This window comes from Gobio gobio (genome assembly GCF_949357685.1).
Source record: "Gobio gobio genome assembly, chromosome: 1".
NCBI lineage: Eukaryota > Metazoa > Chordata > Actinopteri > Cypriniformes > Gobionidae > Gobio > Gobio gobio.
This window is the reverse complement of record NC_137097.1, coordinates 32,869,491-32,888,394: the sequence shown is the minus strand read 5'-3', so window position 1 is coordinate 32,888,394 and position 18,904 is coordinate 32,869,491. Positions and strand designations below refer to the sequence as shown.

At 37.3% G+C, this 18,904-nt stretch overlaps 1 protein-coding gene across 2 annotated transcripts in view; it reads right to left on the bottom strand.

Moving 5' to 3' along the window:
* Positions 1 to 18,904, bottom strand: part of LOC307125797 (uncharacterized protein) — a 64,799-nt gene that overhangs the window by 25,066 nt on the left and 20,829 nt on the right. For both annotated transcript variants that reach the window (XM_079815918.1, XM_079815919.1), the window contains 3 exons: positions 18,099 to 18,221; positions 8,951 to 10,888; positions 8,047 to 8,220 (listed from right to left, as the gene is read on the bottom strand). In XM_079815918.1, coding sequence (XP_079672044.1) covers positions 8,047 to 8,220; positions 8,951 to 10,888; positions 18,099 to 18,221 — 2,235 coding nt within the window. The remainder of the gene's footprint in view (positions 1 to 8,046; positions 8,221 to 8,950; positions 10,889 to 18,098; positions 18,222 to 18,904) is intronic.

Below are 18,904 nucleotides of genomic sequence, written 5' to 3'. Positions count from 1 at the left end.
GTGGTTTGGAATTGGTCAAATGTGCCTGGAAAAAAAATATGATCAGAAAATCAACGTGCCTAATAATTCTGCACTCCCTGTATATATATATATATATATATATATATATATATATATATATATATATATATATATATATATATATATATATATATATATATATATATATATATATATATATATATATATATATATATATATATATATATATATATATATATATATATATATATATATATATATATATATATATATATATATATATATATATATACATATATACATATATATATACATATATACATATATATATATATATATATATATATATATATATATACATATATACATACATACATACATATATATATGTATATATGTGTATATGTATGTATATATATATATATATATATATATATATAAATATATATATATATATATATATATATGTATGTATGTATGTATGTATGTATGTATGTATGTATGTATGTATGTATGTATGTATGTATGTATGTATGTATGTATGTATGTATGTATGTATGTATGTATGTATGTATGTATGTATGTATGTATGTATGTATATATATGTATGTATATATATGTATGTATATGTATGTATGTGTGTGTGTGTGTGTGTGTGTGTGTGTGTGTGTGTGTGTGTGTGTGTGTGTGTGTGTGTGTGTGTGTGTGTGTGTGTGTGTGTGTGTGTGTGTGTGTGTGTGTGTGTGTGTGTGTGTATGTATGTATGTATGTATGTATGTATATATATATATATATATATATATATATATATATATATATATATGTATATGTATATGTATGTATATGTTCATTTACTGCTTTACTGCACAGTAACTGATGGTTCTGTCTGTTGAATTATTGTAGGTTTCTTGTCTGGGACTCTTATTTTGAAAATGTCCCAACTAAGCAAGGGAGCAACCCTGTTTAGTTCAGTTTGCTCAGCTCTCTCAAACATTAAGCTCCATGTGACTGCTGCTCCACTTTTTCTTTAATGTTCAAGCCTTCGAAAGCATTGTCAGTAAGTAGTTCTTGTAAAATACCGTATTTCCTCAAATAAAAGCCGGGGCCTTTATTTACCTGAACTGCAGAAGGTCACCGGCTTTTATTTGAAGCAGGCTTTTATTAGGGGCAGGCCTGTTTTTCGATTTCCATCTAATTGAAAAAAAAAATTTGTTTTAAATAAACCGTTTAAAATGAAAAGCGATAGCGTTCCAGAGGACAGATATCATCAGGGGCGCGGGAATTGGGGTGGTTTCAAAGGATTGCAAATGCCATGCAAATTTTTGTTCATTTTATTTATTTTTAGAATTTAATCATTTATTTGTAATAAACATTTTAAGTGGCCCATTAAAAAGTATTATTTATAAGTTGAATTATGTTTTTAAAAAAATACATGAGATCATATTGTGACTGTTGCAGTGTGTGCGTAGAAAGAGCGGTAATATTTCCTCCAGTGGAGAGCGCCTGAAGATTCCGTTCATTTCTGAATCTCATTCTGCTCAGGACGGCGCGCTCAACCCAGAACTCCCTTTGTGACATGCTGGATCAAATATAGGCCTATCTGAAATAAATAGTAAGGGCTGCCCCTGACTAAAGTTTTTTTCTTTTCTGGTAGGCTAGTTCATTTAAGCCGTTGTTCACGCGGCGCTCTATGTCATTGTCTGTTATAGGCTATTTGCATATTATTGATTAAATCCGGGCAATTTGGTTGATAAAACAGATTAAAATTAAGATACAAATTATACAAAACGAAATTCACTTTAAAAGAAAGGCTTTCAACAAAACAAAACTTATTGAAGTGTTATTGAACTTATTGAAGACCCCCGTCTTCTGACATTAGCCTATGCATCTTATGTGTCCTGTTCACTTTTCAACGTAAATGAAATTAAAAAATAACATTATCATATTTAAACTGAAACTAATTATATGTTTTAATGGCTACAAGTATAGTAGGCTAAAGAGAAATGTCATATTGTATATGACTGTGTAAACCTTTTATTTAAAGATTTAATGTAGGCCACAGTCCATTGCATTACAATTGCAAGAAGAATCAACATTGTGAAAAATGTGATTTGCAGTCAAATGTCCCGGTGTGTAGGCCTATGCTGTTTAAACGAGTGTTCTCACCGATATATTTGTTGTTCTTTCATGTTTTATAGACTCGATATAAACACTATAATTTCGTTATTTTACTAACCCAACTAATGCATCCGCGCTTTCTATATTCCACATGAGGGAAAAAAGCTTCCTTCCACTTAAGAAGAGTTGTGTTCCTTTAAGCACTTTTTATTTTAATATATATCTCTTTACATAAATATTATTTTCTACTTAAAAAAATATATAATTTCGTTATTTTTATAACCCAGCTAATTACTCATTGTGCGCACTTTTCTCAATCCATTATGGAGCTATTCAATTTTGATTTTGCATATTGTTTTTTAAACGTTCGTTCATGTAGTTCAAATGACCACTTTACAATATTTCAATAAAATAATTTATTTTGAAGCCTATGCTGTTTTCTTGTACATAATAAAATATTTAAAGTTAAATGCAGAGCAAGATGTGTAAAAAAGACAAGAGGCTAAGAGATTGTCAAGATCATTTGTGTAGCCTGCCTGACACGGTATTTTCACAGAATAACACGCGTCACATCTCTCATAGACTACAGTATTTAAAATAGCATATATGCATCACTAATATTGTCAATTTAATTTACAGAGCAATCCCTGCAAAGTGTTTAGGTTAACTATAGAAAAGACCAGGATTAGGGTGTGTCGCACTCGCAAGACTCACAGCAGGGGGGCGATGGTCACGATGGTTTCGCTCCTTCGGCACAACCCTACTGTAGGCTACATTACGATGAACTTGAATGCACATGAAATGAAAGGCACTTAGGAGATTATCCACACTAATTTTTGCCCGGCCTTTATTTGTTCATGCTGGCCACGCCCCCGGCCACTATCAGAGGCCCGGCGTTTAATTGACTACAGACTTTTATTTGAGGAAATAAGGTATGTAAATTGAGAATATTTTCTTTATTTTTTATGTTATATTGGTAATATAATTCAGTGTTAATTGCTCAACTGGTAACTCTGCTATTCCATCCTTAATATTGTGCATATATTTTGTATTCTATTTACTAAAAGGACTTTATTTGTGTATTGTTTTTGATAGTTTCACTCTCATTCAATGTATATTGGAGTAAACATCAGGAGTTTTGGAAACTACACCCTGGCTCCAATCTTTACTTGAAGGGAGTTTGGCTCGCTGCTGAACTGTGTTCACACATATGGAAACACACAAGGAGAGCAGTGCATACATATACATATACATATATATACGTATATATATGTATATATATATGTATATATATATGTATATATATATGTATATATGTATGTATGTATGTATGTATGTATGTATGTATGTATGTATGTATGTATGTATGTATGTATGTATGTATGTATGTATGTATGTATGTATGTATGTATGTATGTATGTATGTATGTATGTATGTATGTATGTATGTATGTATGTATGTATATATATATATATATATATATATATATATATATATACATATACATATACATATGTGTATATATATATATATATACATATATATACACATATATATATATATATATATATATATATATATATATATATATATATATATATATATATATATATATATATATATATATATATATATATATATATATATATATATATATACATATACATATACATATACATATACATATATATATATATATATATATATATATATATATATATGTATATGTATATGTATATGTATATATATATATATATATATATATATATATATATATATATATATATATATATATATATACATACTTTTTTAGGTATCGTATCGAAGTTATAAATTCCAGTATCGTGACAACACTAATCCCTATTGCTTGTAGGGCTGCAACAACGACTATTGTGTCGCGCGACTATTATGCCCCTCAATAAGACGTGGAGATGTTTGAGTCTATAAAAAAAGTGCGGTTGAGCGCAAAGCAGAGTGGAAGCGGGCGAGCCGTGCTGTACCCGTCGTACCATGCAGCGGAAAAGCAAACCGAGCCGAGCCGTACCAGTCGAAAAGCGGCATTGATAAATCAAAAAAGTGTGTTAATTGCAGCAAAAGCGACGCGACATGGCACGGGAGCACCACGGTGGTGATTCAGCACCTAAAACGAAAACATCTTGGAGTCCTTGATGAGGAGGAAGGGAGTTCAACAGCAGGGTAACGTTAAGTCACTACAAAATCCGTTTCGAAGTGAGGAGCGTGACGTCCCTCCAGTAGGGGTAGGAGCAGTGTAGGGGGATAGAATGAAACGGCGTTGATAAACATGCTAAAAACCGATTATGCGTCTTGATAGCACGCCAAAATGGCATAGCGAATTGGCGTGTCATACATACGCTATTTCATGAGATCAGTCTGGAGTGTGTGTGTCTGAGTGTAGTGTAGAGAACAAGTTCTAACATCCTGTTAAGTTTTCTGATTAGTATTTTTCTTTAGTAAAAAAAAAAAGATTTATAGATTTATTGTAGCAACCTGTGCACTTTCAGAAGATTTTTTGCACTGAATTTGCACTGTCAGTTCTGTTTTTGAATAAAGGATTGGACATTAATGCTTTTTTTAAATATCTGATCCATCGATTAATCGGAAAAATAATAGACAGATTAATCGATTATTCAAATAATCATTAGTTGCAGCCCTAATTGCTTGTACACTTTTTTCTACCACATATTTTCCTTCCCTTCGCCTCTCTATTAATGTGCTTGGACACAGAGCTCTGTGAACAGCCAGCCTCTTTTGCAATGACCTTTTGTGTCTTGCCCTCCTTGTGCAAGGTGTCAATGGTCGTCTTTTGGACAACTGTCAAGTCAGCAGTCTTCCCCATTATTGTGTAGCCTACAGAACTAGACTGAGAGACAATTTAAAGGCCTTTGCAGGTGTTTTGAGTTAATTAGCTGATTAGAGTGTGGCACCAGGTGTCTTCAATATTGAACCTTTTCACAATATTCAAATTTTCTGAGATACTGAATTTGGGATTTTCCTTAGTTATAATCATCAAAATGAAAAGAAATAAACATTTGAAATATATCAGTCTGTGTGTAATGAATGAATATAATTTACAAGTTTCACTTTTTGAATGGAATTAGTGAAATATTATATATATTAGGGATGCACCGAATCCAGGATTCGGATTCGGCCGAATATTGGGCTTTTTGACAGGGTTTGCTTCCTGCCGAACCGAACCGAACCCTAGGCTTGCACTATGCACGCTCCGATGACGCCGCCGTTGAAAGTGAAAATGAAACTCATGAACAGAAAACGTGGCAGTACTTTCAGTCAAAAGAAGGCGATTCAAGTCGAGCTACATGTTCAATTTGCAATGCCGATTTGTCTCGTGGTGGCAAGGACCCTAAACAACAGCCGCTGTTAAAACATTTGCGTATGAAACATCCGAAAGAATACGAGTTGTGCATAAAGGAATCTACAGACAGCAGCCAAAATGTAATTTATTTTACCGTGCAAACAGCCGCATACAGATCAGATAAAATATAAATAAAAATAATAAAATAAATAGGCCTGCACTAAATATTTTTCACTTAAATAATGACCAAATTAAGATGACAAAACGAAAATACACTGAATCCGTTTGAAGCTTTGAAGAACCTGAATCGTTTTTTTTTTTGGTCAAATAAAAATAGCAGGCCTAGGCTACCTCAATCCACACCTTGTATGTTTAATTTTTTTTTAAGTAACATGTCTAAGTGATGTGGGTTAGTCTGGAGTGCAGCATGTTGACCCCGCGGCAGAAAACAACCTCTCAATCCTTCTGTCTCCACAGCGCTCAAGCCTCGGCTGACAGTGCGCGCGCCTCCTGCGCTCTCCGTTGAGCTGTTCTTTGAAACGACAGAGGACAACTCGGGGTAATTTTTCTATAAATGGTAAACCATCAGGAAACCATCAGGAAACAGCGGTGAGAAGAACATACGCGACAATTTTTACTTTAGTCAACTTTACCAAAACCACACTATTAAAAGCCTAAAACAAGGCTTCAGATGGCACTGATGTCCCGGGAATACAGAGATAACGCCTCACTAGAGTGGCCAGCCTCGGGAAGCGCCTTTCATTTGCTTTTCACCAGTCAGGAGCTTGTACTACTGTTGTATTTTCTGTCGAAATGGTCCCACACAGTAAGCTTTTCCATTGCTTCATTTTGCGAGATATATCTGGCTTGTAGTTGCACATGTCGACACGCTCCGTGAGTGAACAAATAACGCTATACAGCTTATTTCTTAAAGGGTAACTAAACCCCTGCTCAGAGCTTAACTCCACCCACTGGCAATTTTCAAAAAATGCTGGAAAAGTGGGCAGAGCCCGGCGGACACAGAGGGGACGAACCGAGGGCGGGGCTGAGCGGAGGGTGTGCACCTGAGACCCGCAGTGTCGGATTGATTGACAGCTGTCTGACTCGCGAGTCGCAAAGATGGAGAATGACTGGAGTGACGCCAGCTTTGCAACAGAGCGGTCATTTCTCCTACCTTCACCTGAAGTGGAGGAGGGTTGATTGTCTGTAACAGACACAAACCCGGAGCCTCATCAATGCGAGCCGCTGCTCAAACTGCGTTAACTCCCGATGCAGACGATGCTAGTGAAGCAGCCGCGCAAGAGAACTGACCTAATCTATCTGCGTCCACGGCAACCACTTGCGTGTCAGGGTTTGAAAGCGCGTCTCATGTATGAAAATTATCTGTACACATGACGGGCGGCAATAATATCGCAAGAAAAGCCTGACGTGTACTGACAACTGCATTATTTAACCGTATTTTCTTCAATACAATGTTAAAGCAAGTGTCAAGTGAGTTTCATTCATAATGTTTACTTCATGTAACATGACAGTTCATACTGGAGTGAAGCCGTTCTCATCGTGTGATTGGGGGAAACATTTCTGAGGGCGTGGTGAGCTCGTGCCAGGGGCGCGGATAGTGAGCCGTTGGAGGTACCATCCTACGTCACGATGTACCACAACGTCCAATAGGAAAATTCAACTGCAGTAGCCACCGTTCAACCTTAGGAGGGCAGCACTTTGGCGGTTTTACACCATATTTTATAGAATTAAAACACTTTATACTCAAATGTCAAAACATTTACTCGAATCAATGAACAGCATTAATAAAGCCCCATTATTACAGATCATTAACTAAAAAAAGTTGGTTTAGGGTTTAGTTACCCTTTAACCATGCATACATTTTTTTTTAAAGTGCTAACTGATAGTATTAATCGATCAGAGTTCTTACTTTCGGTTAACGGTTAAATGGTCAATAGCATCCATACACTGCTGTGGATGTTGTTTACTTCATTAATGTGTTTACTGTGATAATGGCAGTAGGATTCGGTATTCGGTTTCGGCCGAATCTGAACCAGTGAATTCGGTATTCGGCCAAACCCCAAATCTGAATTCGGTGCATCCCATATATATATATTATATACTAAAAAAGATTAACTAATTAATCCAATTTTTTCTGTAATTAATCATGATTCAAAACATTGGAGTTTTTTATATTTTGATATTGTAATAATTTCAGTTACTCTCCAAATTCGCCTTTGCTATGACGTCTCGTTTTGTCTTGCCTCATCAATTTGCCTTCAGATAGGCCTGCCTCAAGTGAACTTGATATTGGGAGATCACGAGACTCGCGTATTAACCTGTGTGGACATTCTGCCACTCCTGCACTGTTTCAACTGGACGACTGTGTTGTGGGGCCTGTATGATTTATATTTCATGTTTGTGCGAGTGAACTCGAAGGTCAAGTGTGAGTTGTGCCTTGTGCCTTGTTTTTTTTTTCATTTCCAACATTTTATATGAACCTCAAACAACATTTAAAAATAATGCCATAAAATTTTCTTTTTAAGTATTCTAGAAAGGGAACTGTATTTTAATATTAACACATTGAAATGAATCAATGTGAAAGCCAAACCTCAGTATGTTGAGTTGACAGTTTGGACTCTTCAGTCCAGCACAGAGCAGCTTTATTCCTGAATCCTGCAAGTGATTGTTACTCAGGTCCAACTCTCTCAGGGGGGAATTTGATGATTGTAGAGCTGAAGCCACGATTTCACAGTGCTGACCAGTGAGATTACAGGCTGTTAATCTGAAAAAAGGATAGTTCAGATTAAAAATGCATACAGGTGTATCCACAAGGTTGCAAGAATTCCTTGATAAACTTTATTAGGAAAAATGGTTGACCATTCACTCTCTGGTCTTTACCGCATGAAAGTCAAGCAAATAAAGATGATGACTCAATTAAAAGCCATATTTTATGAACATGTGTATGACGCTTCAAAAATTAAGTTTTTCTTTATCTTTCTTCATACAGAACTTTATTATGGAAATTCTTATGAGCCGAGTCTCTACATTTGTTTAAATACGTTTTACTAATACAAATTATTATTAGTCCTTCTGACTAAATAAACATGAACAACTACCTTAGAATTGGATTAAATTTACTGGTAAAAGCAAAAGGCAAAACATGTACTTCACATGTGCAAAACACATGTGAATCACTTACTTTGCACATGGGAATCACATGGTTTTTGAACATTTCCCATGTGAAACCTGTGATCACGTGGAAAACATGGGCATTTCAGGATTTTTTTCTGTAAGGATGATTATTTTTAACAAATCTATTTTAGTACAAATGAAAGTACAAATGCATTTCATAAAACTAATCATATTATTTTGGTTGAAAATTAAAACAACATTTAGCTGCAAAAGTTTGTTTATGCTTGTGAACACAAACCCAGAAAATACTCAACAAACCTCCATCAAAACTTCTTTCACATTATGTTCATATTGTAATATTATTAGATCTTCACACTCACATAGCTTTTCTGCAGTTCCTCACAGCAGGTACCAGTCTCCATCTCCCCTCTTTTGATTTGAACTTGTACTTCATAAAGTCTAACTCATCCATCACCTCCTCTGACATCAGGATCATGTTTGCCAAAGTTGAACATTGTGCAAGAGAAAGACTTTTTGTTTTTGTTTCAGAGTTTAAAAATGTCTGCATTTCTTTAACAACCGAATTATCCTTCATCTCAATCAAGCAGTGTGACAAATTCATCCATCTTTCAGGACTGACATTGTTTTTTTGACCTCGTTTGAGGTTTTGGATTATTTTCTTGATGCTCTCTGGGTTGTTCTCTGTGTGAATCAGCACATCCTGTAAGAGTCTCTGATTGGACTCCAGTGAGATGCCATGAAGGAATCGAAGGAAAAGATCCAGGTGTCCATTTTTACTGTTCAAGGCTTTATTCATTGCTCCCTTCAGAAACACATCCAGAGGAACATTCTCACACTGAGATCTGGACTTTCCTGTCAGGAACATTTTCAGAACTTCACTGTTCTTGTGTAAATAGCAGAAAAACACATACAGCGCCGCAAAAAACTCCTGAAAGCTCAGATGTACAAAGCTGTAAACCTTCCTGTGATAAATCAAAGATTCCTCCCTAAAGATCTCAGTGCAAATCCCTGAATACACTGAGGCGTCAGTGACGTCTATGCCGCTCTCTCTCAGGTCCTCCTCATAGAACATCACATTGCCCTTCATCAGCTGATTGAAAGCCAGCTCAGCAAGTTTCACAATCACGTCTCTGTTGGACTGCAGGAGTTTCTCTGGATCTCTCTCTTCATACTTCTGGTTCCTCATATTTATTTGAATCAGGAGGAAGTGTGTGTACATTTCAGTCAGAGTTTGAGGAATTTCTGCACTGAGATCTAGATTCAGGAGGTTTTGAAGCACAGTGGCTGAGATCCAGCAGAAGACGGGTATGTGGCACATGATGTGGAGGCTTCTTGCTCTTCTGATTTGCGAGATGATTCTGCTGGCTTGATGCTCATCACTGATTCTCTTCCTGAAATATTCCTCCTTCTGAGGGTCATTGAATCCCTGAATTTCTGTCACACGGTTGATGTAGTTAGAGGGGATCTGATTGGCTGCTGCTGGTCTGGTGGTGATCCAGAGGAGAGCAGAGGGAACCAGATCTCCTTTCATGAGGTTTGACATCAACACACCCACTGAAGAAGTCTCAGTCACATCAGAAACCTTCTCACAGTTTGAAAACATCAGTGTAATTCTGCTTTCATCCAGACCATCAAAGATGAACACAACTGTACATTCATCATACATCTTTGAGTCCAGATCTTGAAGTTCAGGATGAAAGTCCAGCAGAAGTCTGTGAAGACTGTACTGATGATCTTTAATCAAGTTCAGCTCTCTGAATGGAAGCACAAACAGGAAATCTACATCCTGATTGGCTTTTCCCTCTGCCCAGTCCAGAATGAACTTCTGCACAGAGACGGTTTTTCCAATTCCAGCGATGCCTTTAGTAAGAACAGTCTTGATTTTATCTTTCTTCTCTCTTCTCATCTCCTCATATCCTAGTTCAGGTGAAGGATCAAAGATGTCATTGCAGTTGATTGGAGTGTCTTGGAGTGTCTTGTAGCTTTTCTCCATCTGTAGCACCTCATGTTCTTCATTCACCCCTTCACTCTCTCCCTCTATGATGTACAGCTGTGTGTAAATCCTGTTCAGGAGCGTCTGATTCTCTTGTAGTTTGACTCCCTCAAATACATTCTCATATCTGCTCTTCATGCTGGTTTTGTGCTGGTCTTTGACTCTCTGCAGATCATCATGCACTGGTTGGTGAGAGTCGAGCTGCAGGGCTGCTTCTGTGTCATGAGGACTGATGTGTTTCTGACAAAAGGAGGATGTGCTGGTCTGACAGGACACATCTCTGATCTGGTCTGCTCTCACACCACTGAAAATATATTAAAACAAACAGAAAAGACCTTTATCAAAACAGAGAAAATATTTAATTATCTTTATTTAAAATCATACTACAAATCACAATGTGAAAAAAATATTTGTTTAATAGACCTCTTTTACATACAATAAATTTATTGTGGCCAGTTGATTTCCAGACAAAGTTCCTCAAGGTTCTGTTCCCCTCCAATATTGCACAATTTGTACATCTCCCTAATCAAACACAGCCGATTCAACTCATCAGCTCGTTAGTAGAAACTTCAGAACCTGAATTGGATGTGTCAGATAAGGGAGAGGGGTTGTTCCATGGTTTAGAAACACTGCTGTAGGTTAAAGGGTAACTTCAGTGGTTTAATATCGTCATTTTGTGTCATCAGAGGATTTTTTTGGCCAGAGGCAAAGACTACAGCCACTAGATGGAGCTGTTATCAACCCGCCCATAGGGGAGAGATCTCACGCACAGAATGTAAGACACAGACGGCCGCACGGACAATCATAATAACGGAGCGCGGTGCAGAGTAAAGTGAGTGTTTCAACTTTTCAATGAATTCCTGTGATAGTTTAGCTTCCATATGCGATCTGAAAACGTGCCAGACTGGCGCTTAACGTTACCTCAGCTCTGCTCAGCTCGAATGAAATCTGACACTGCTGCGTCTGTGCCGTGATTTTCGTTCGGCTCACTCAAACTTTATTGAAAAGACACGTTCAGTTTTTAATTGTAGTGTTTATTCTCTAACTGAACGAAATTATTGTATTACTATGAAGATCAAAACAACGGTGTACGGAGTGGGCTTGTAGGGCAGCGAAGCAAGTGCATTCTGGGAGTTGTTGTCTTTCATCCACATGAGACAAAAATCTATTTTCTGTCTTTTCTCAGGCTAGGAGGCACCAAATTAAAAAATAATTTCACATTTCTACTGCATAAATGACCCAGTTTAAATACAAAGCTTAATGCTAAATCACTGAAGTTACCCTTTAATGATGCACAGCAGGAATTTGGGGGGCAGATACAGATCTGTTATTTAAAGGAGTAGTGTCAATATAATACTGTCAACGTAGAAAAGCCAATTAAACCCAAAAAATCCAGTGTGTCGCTTAATGTCTGAGTAAATGGACATCCAAAATGATAGAGAGATGTATAAGAAAGCACTATTCAACAAAGTAATGAAGTTCTAAATGTAGTTTTGGGAGGAGCCTAATCATTCAATCCTGTTAATTATAATTGCAAGTTTATATAAGCAGCAGTCACTCACACACACCATTGACAGCTTTTCCAGCATTTTACCCAGCCCACTCAGTGAATCACCCAGGGCAGACACATGTCTCTACACGGCACTCAAAGCAATTCCTTTACAATGTTCAAAACGTTTCCCAAACAACTTTTGAGGGTGTCCAACAAGTCCCTTATGCAGGGGTTGCTGATCACCACTTCCAACACCGGCACATCAAAGCTGGTAGATCCTTAAAGGAACACTCCACTTTTTTAGAAAATAGGCTCATTTTACAAGTCCCCTAGAGTTAAATAGTTGAGTTTTACCGTTTTTTAATCCATTCAGCCGATCTTTGTATCTAGCATAGCTTAGCATACATCATTGATTCTGATCAGTCCATTAGCATCTAATTCAAAAAATGACTAAAGACTCTTTCAATATTTTTTCCAGCAATGGTACGGCCGCGAAGATATGCGACTATTACGCAGGAATGAGAAAGTAGTTCCTAGCCATATAGGTGTAGAAAATCGCAACTTTTCATTTTCAGTTGGTCTTAGCACACGATTTAACTGTAGAAGGGTCAAGTTTTAAATAGGAAAAATATTCAAAGTGTCTTTGGTCATTTTTTGAATGAGATGCTAATGGACTGATCAGAATCAATGATGTATGCTAAGCTATGCTAAAAGTGCTACCGCCAGATACAAAGATCGGCTGAATGGATTCAAAAACGGTAAAACTCAACTATTTAACTCTAGGGGACTTGTAAAATGAGCCTATTTTGAAAAAAGTGGAGTGTTTAACACCATGGTAAAATAAATACTTTTCATGATATGTAAATTAGTCTTTGCTACTTTGCTACTATTGAACATTATGCGATTCAGTGGTATACAGCATATAAATGTTAAAGCTACATGTGTAACTTTTTTAGTTTATTCTTAGCTAAAAACACTTAGTTCTTTCAAAAATATATGTGCTCATTAATGTATATTTACTTCTTTCAAGTAATAAAGTATTCTTGTAAGTTTATAATATGCCATTGAAAATACATACGGGTAATGGGTTCGAATGCCGGTCGCCATGTTGCCCCTCCATCTTGAAAGTACATTAGCCAAAGAGGGACATACCTGTAAATTCAAGCTTCGCCTTTGGCGTTTTAACACTCGATGGCACCGTGTCGAATGTGGACGAGGTCGAACTGGAAGCCATGTTAATCTTGGACTAAATCGGCCACCATAGGAGTTAAAACGAAATCGGAATTGAGAGGAACAGAAACTAATATTCACTGGATGGTCATATACCTTTTCACCGCTAGATGGGGGAAAATATCACACAGTGTAGCTTTAAGTACTTTTTTTTAACTTTTTTGCAGAGGTGGGACCAAGTCATTGTTTGGCAAGTCACAAGTAAGTTTCGAGTAGTGATAGACCGATATATCGGCCGGCCGATATATCAGGCCGATATTTGCGATTTTTACGTGTATCGGCATCGGCCGATACAAGGCTGTTGCGTTGGCCGATATTTTTTTCCCTGCATTATTTACAGAGAGGCGTCCACAGGCAGCTCTCACCGTCTTCAAACTGTCTTGCTCTCCCTCCCTCGTGCATATTAATCAAAATCAATTGAGAATTGACACAATGGTAAAAGGTCGAAAGAATGAAGTTTCACGTGGAGCATTGGGAGATTTTTTCCTGAATTACCGCTGGTGTTGCTCTACAAGAGATTAAGTTAAGTGCACCTACACTTTAAAAAATGCTGGGTTAAAAATAACCCAAGTAGGGTTGAAAATGGACTAACCCAGAAATTGGGTTGTTTTAACCCAGCGATTGGGTTGTTTTAACCCAGCAATTTGGTTGTTTTAAGCTAAACAACCCAATTGCTGTTTTAGTCCATATTCAACCCAACTTGGGTTATTTTTAACCCAGCATTTTTTAGAGTGTAACCATTAAATGACTAGGTTGTAAATAGTTTTAAAATTAAGTATAGTACAGTCAGCGTACACTTTATTATGCTGTTTGCTTGTTGGTACTGTGTGCAATAGTGTAATTATTTTATTTATGCTTAAATATTTATTTTCAGAATTTATTTTCCCCACTGAACTTTTTTTTTCTTGCTCTACATCACCTGTTTTTACTATTTGTTAAATATAGTTTTTTTTTTAGTTCAATAAATGTTCCTTTTTTAAATGTTACATTTTAAATTGTTATCATCATGATCATTGTGTCATTTTTATGATGTAAATTGAGGGAGCAAAAGCAGTATCGGCTCCAAATATCAGCTCAAGAAAATCGGCAGCCCGTATCGGTCATCGTCTAAGGCTGATGAAAAAAAATCGGTATCGGCATTGGCACTAAAAAATCCATATCGGTCGATCCCTAGTCTCGAGTCTTTACATTCAAGTCTTGAGTCAAGACAGGCAAGTCCAAGTCAAGTTGCAAGTCCTCAACTTTAAAGCTACACTGTGTGATATTTTCCCGCGATTTAGCTGTGAAAAGGTATATGACCATCCAGCGAATATTAGTTTATGTTCCTCTCAATTCCGATTTCGTTTTAACTCCTACGGTGGCCGATTTAGTCCAAGATTAACATGGCTTCCAGTTCCACCTCGTCCACATTCGACACGGTGCCATCGAGTGTTAAAACGCCAAAGGCGAAGCTTGAATTTACGGGTATGTCTTTACTTTTTAATGAGAGAGGAAATTTTTTTTCACATTTTAAACGGTTTGCTAGTACTTGTGTATTAAAATGCCTGAAGAAAAAAAACATGTGGTTGAAAACACTGATCAGGGACGTGCAGAGAGTTTCCAGGGGCAGGGGCTCAAATGTAAAAAATAGGCGTATATATCTATAACTTCCAATATAACCATTAATAATAGCCTTCTATATTCAGTGGTGTGCGGTGGAGTTTTAAAATGAAGAGCCAATGTCCACAATTTTTTTTTACATATCAAATGTAAATATGTCCCTACACTTCATTTTCCTCGTTAAATAGACACAAGTTGTTTACTTTTTAATTAGTCGGTCATTCAGGAACATGAAATCAAGAGGCGGGATTTATCTCGTGAACCAATCATATCCTATCATAACCGATCATATCCAATCATAGCACGACTTTGTCGGGTCTGTTAAAAGTCAATGGGCTTAGGCAACCTGCCTGCGGGTTAAATAAACCACAGATTTGAGCTTTAAACAACTACATTCTCACCTGAAAAAGTCGTAAAACTAAATTTTGTGACACAATAGTAGCATTTTTAAATTATGCAGGGTTTCTCATCACGTCACTTTACCACGTGACCGCAGTGAGCAGAATCCTGATTGGTTAACGCGGCGCGAATTGACGCCAAAGTTAAAATTTTTCAACTCGGGCGTCAGACGCAAATTTGCTTCAAACGCTTGAATGCACAAAAGCACCAGTCGTGTGTAACGCGCGTATCACGCAATAAGCTCAATTCGCGTCCAATTCGCGCGAATGACCGTTTTTGCGACCGTTTCTCGCGCCGCGAGACCTCCAGACGCGTGTCAACGCGCCTTTCCATTGACTTAACATTGAAATCACTCGTGCCAGACGCTCTATTCGCGTTTGGTGTGAACGCAGCATGAAGCTACTTGAAGACAGAAGTGATGTGACAAATGTGCACAATCACATCCAGGTGTGACATCTTGTGAAAGATGAGTGACTATGTTAACAAATAATAATTACATTGTTCATTTTCTTTTGCGAAGGAACAAATTGTAGGGCCAAGCAGCCCAGCTGGTTGCTTAGGCAGTGGGAGGAACTAATGCAGAAGCGGCAAACTTACGGCTCATATCTTATCCTCTCATCACAGATGCAGCATTTTGACTGTACCACTTCTTCTGCTGCACGAGATGAGAACACATTTTTATAATTCTTTGGGTCAAGATATATTTCCTCCTCCCTTACTGCAAAACGCTTGCTTGCGCTTAAACCCACAGTAAGGACGCTTTCCTGTCACATATCACACATGCACACTTCAATAAGCCGACAGAAAGCAGGTTAATGCATTTACATCCAGGGCGAAATCTGTGGATTGGATACTTTATCGGATACTTTAATTTTCAAGGCCCAGAAAGGTAGTAAAGACATCACTGAAATAGTCCATGTGACTACAGTGGTTCAACCTTAATGTTATGAACGGAAGACAATACTTTTTGTGCGCAAAAAACCTAAACAAAAATAATGACTTTATTCAACAGTATCTTCCCTTCAGCGTCATTCTGCTACGCTATTCAAGTTGTCTTTACATCATTACCTTTCTGGGCCTCGAAAGTTGGAATGACGTTGGTGTCTATGTGTGGTTCAGAAAAAATACCTTAATTTGTGTTCCAAAGATGAACAAAGTTGTTACGGGTTTGGCACGACATGGGGGTGAGTAACTAATGACAGAATTAAAATTTTTGGGTAAACTATCCCTTTAAAAGGCACAATAAATAATCTTTTCTGCTAGAGGTCACTTATTCAAAACAACGGTGTAGCTTGATGACTCCAAGCATGGAATCGTAGGAGTTGTTGTCCACAGCTGATGGAAAGCAATCCGACGGGACCTGTTGCTGTCTGCGTTTCCATCGCAGTCTAAAGTACCATGAAGATTAGTTGACGTAGGACTGCGCTGGATTTCTTCCTCTGCATATAAGCTTAATAAAGCCTGAACCTCGTCGCCGGTCCATTGGTCGTATTTTTAAACTCCATTGTTAATTTGAATAGCACACAACTCTTACTGCACGCACCGCAACAGACTTTTAAAAATGGTGCTTAAAATAAAATGCTGCGTGAACTCAACCAGCATGTTCAGCGCCCAAGTCCCACCCCTGAAAGTTCCTGAACTTCAAAAAAGTACTACCTCATGAGCAGGGCCATTTTGAGGGGGAAATATTTACCCGGAACTTTGTTTAAGTTCCTGCGGTCGAAACACATCGAGTACCACCCCAAAGTCCCTAGTTCCTGGGGAAAGTTCCCGCGGTGTAAACGCGGCTTATGTTGTAATGTTACTGTGCGTTCGTTCGATAGCTGTTATGAGAGACTTGTTTCGCAGTAATCTAGATCAATATTAGAATATATTAATAAAAACTGGATAACTTGTGTTGTTAAATGGCATGCAATTCATTTTAAATATATATTGTATGATGGAGAAAGCTCTCTCTGATTATGCTATGTTAGCCACTTACAAAATAGTATTGTCAGTGAGGTAAAAACATGTTACTTGTGGTAAATCAAGAAAACCAGCAATTCAAACAATAATACTAACCATGTAAAGATATAACAACGATCAGTTTTCTGTTGATAAATGTATCCAAACAGTTGCTTATAAAACACATCAAGGAACATGGGTACAGCAGGTGCAATGATATTATGTATCATTGCGCTGCTGCACTCATGGTACGGCAGCAAAGTTCTTTCATTATTACGCAGGAATGAGAGTATAGTTCCTAGCCATATCGGTCTAAAAAATCATAATTTTTAATTTTCCATTGGTCTTAGTACAGGATGTAACTACAGAAGAGTCAAGTTTTAAATAGGAAAAATATCGAAACTGTTTGGTCATTTTTGAGCGAGATGCTAACGGTCTAATCAGATTCAATGATCTATGCTAAGCTATGCTAAAAGTGCTACCGCCAGACCTGGAGATCGGCTGAATGGATTGAAAACGGTAAAACTCAACTGTTTAACTCTAGGGGAGTAGGAAAATGACTTTTCAAAAATAGTGGCATGTTCCTTTAAGACAAACAATGGCACTGACATATTTTAAGATATATCAGTGCAAGTTTCTTTCAGTTAAAACAGCTCAAACATGCATTTTAGCTGCTCTCAAATGTTAGTCTGGAGCTCTGTTAAGCCTTGTCTGTGAAGCATGGGGTAAATGATGTAAGAAGATTTAGTTTAACAAAACAAATTGTTTTGAATGAAGTAAATTAAACTGAGTTCCTAAATGAAATGAAGTACAGGTAATGAATTATTTAGGTGCACATGAATATACTCACACAGGGTCAACGGGCAAGGCTTCATTACGGAGATCAATGAGATGATGCATGGGGTTGTTCGTCTTCATAGACACACATCTGGATACTGGAGAGGCTGCTCTCTTTCTCTTATTGCTGATGATACTGAGAAAAACAGAGATATTTCAGAAGAAGACATGCAACATGCAGTTGTTCAACCCTTGTTAAAGAAACCTGGTCTGGACCGACTTGAGCGCTCTAATTATCGGCCTATTTCTAAGCTCCCTCTGCTTTCCAAAATTGTGGAGAAAGTTGTTTATCTGCAGCTGAGCACATTTTTGAATGAAAATGGTATAACTGAAATTTTCCAGTCTGGGTTTAAGTCAGCCCACAGCACTGAGACAGCTCTGCTGAGGGTTTGCTGCCTGTCGCGATAGTCAATAAATCAATTAATCGCACAATAAAAAAAAAAAATTAGCTTGATAATTTTTCCGGCCACGATAATTTCCAGCCTCCATTTTTATATCCATTTTTGCCGAGTGTTACATTATGATCACACTCTTATAGCCTACATGTAAATGCTTCTAAGCGCGACAAGACACAAGAGAACGCGCTGTATGTCAACGTCCTGTCTATGTGGCTGCGTCTCATGTCAGCTAATGGAGGGACACTCTGACACACACACACAGACGCACAGAAAGACTCGCGTCAGTCTCCTGCTCACATCGAGTTCTCTTTTGCTCATGAACAAACAATTACAACAACACAGAGAATTTGGAGTATTCTCATATTAGGAGTCTTAAATTAGTTAAATAATGTCTTAAAAGTGTTGTGAGGAAATGAGATGC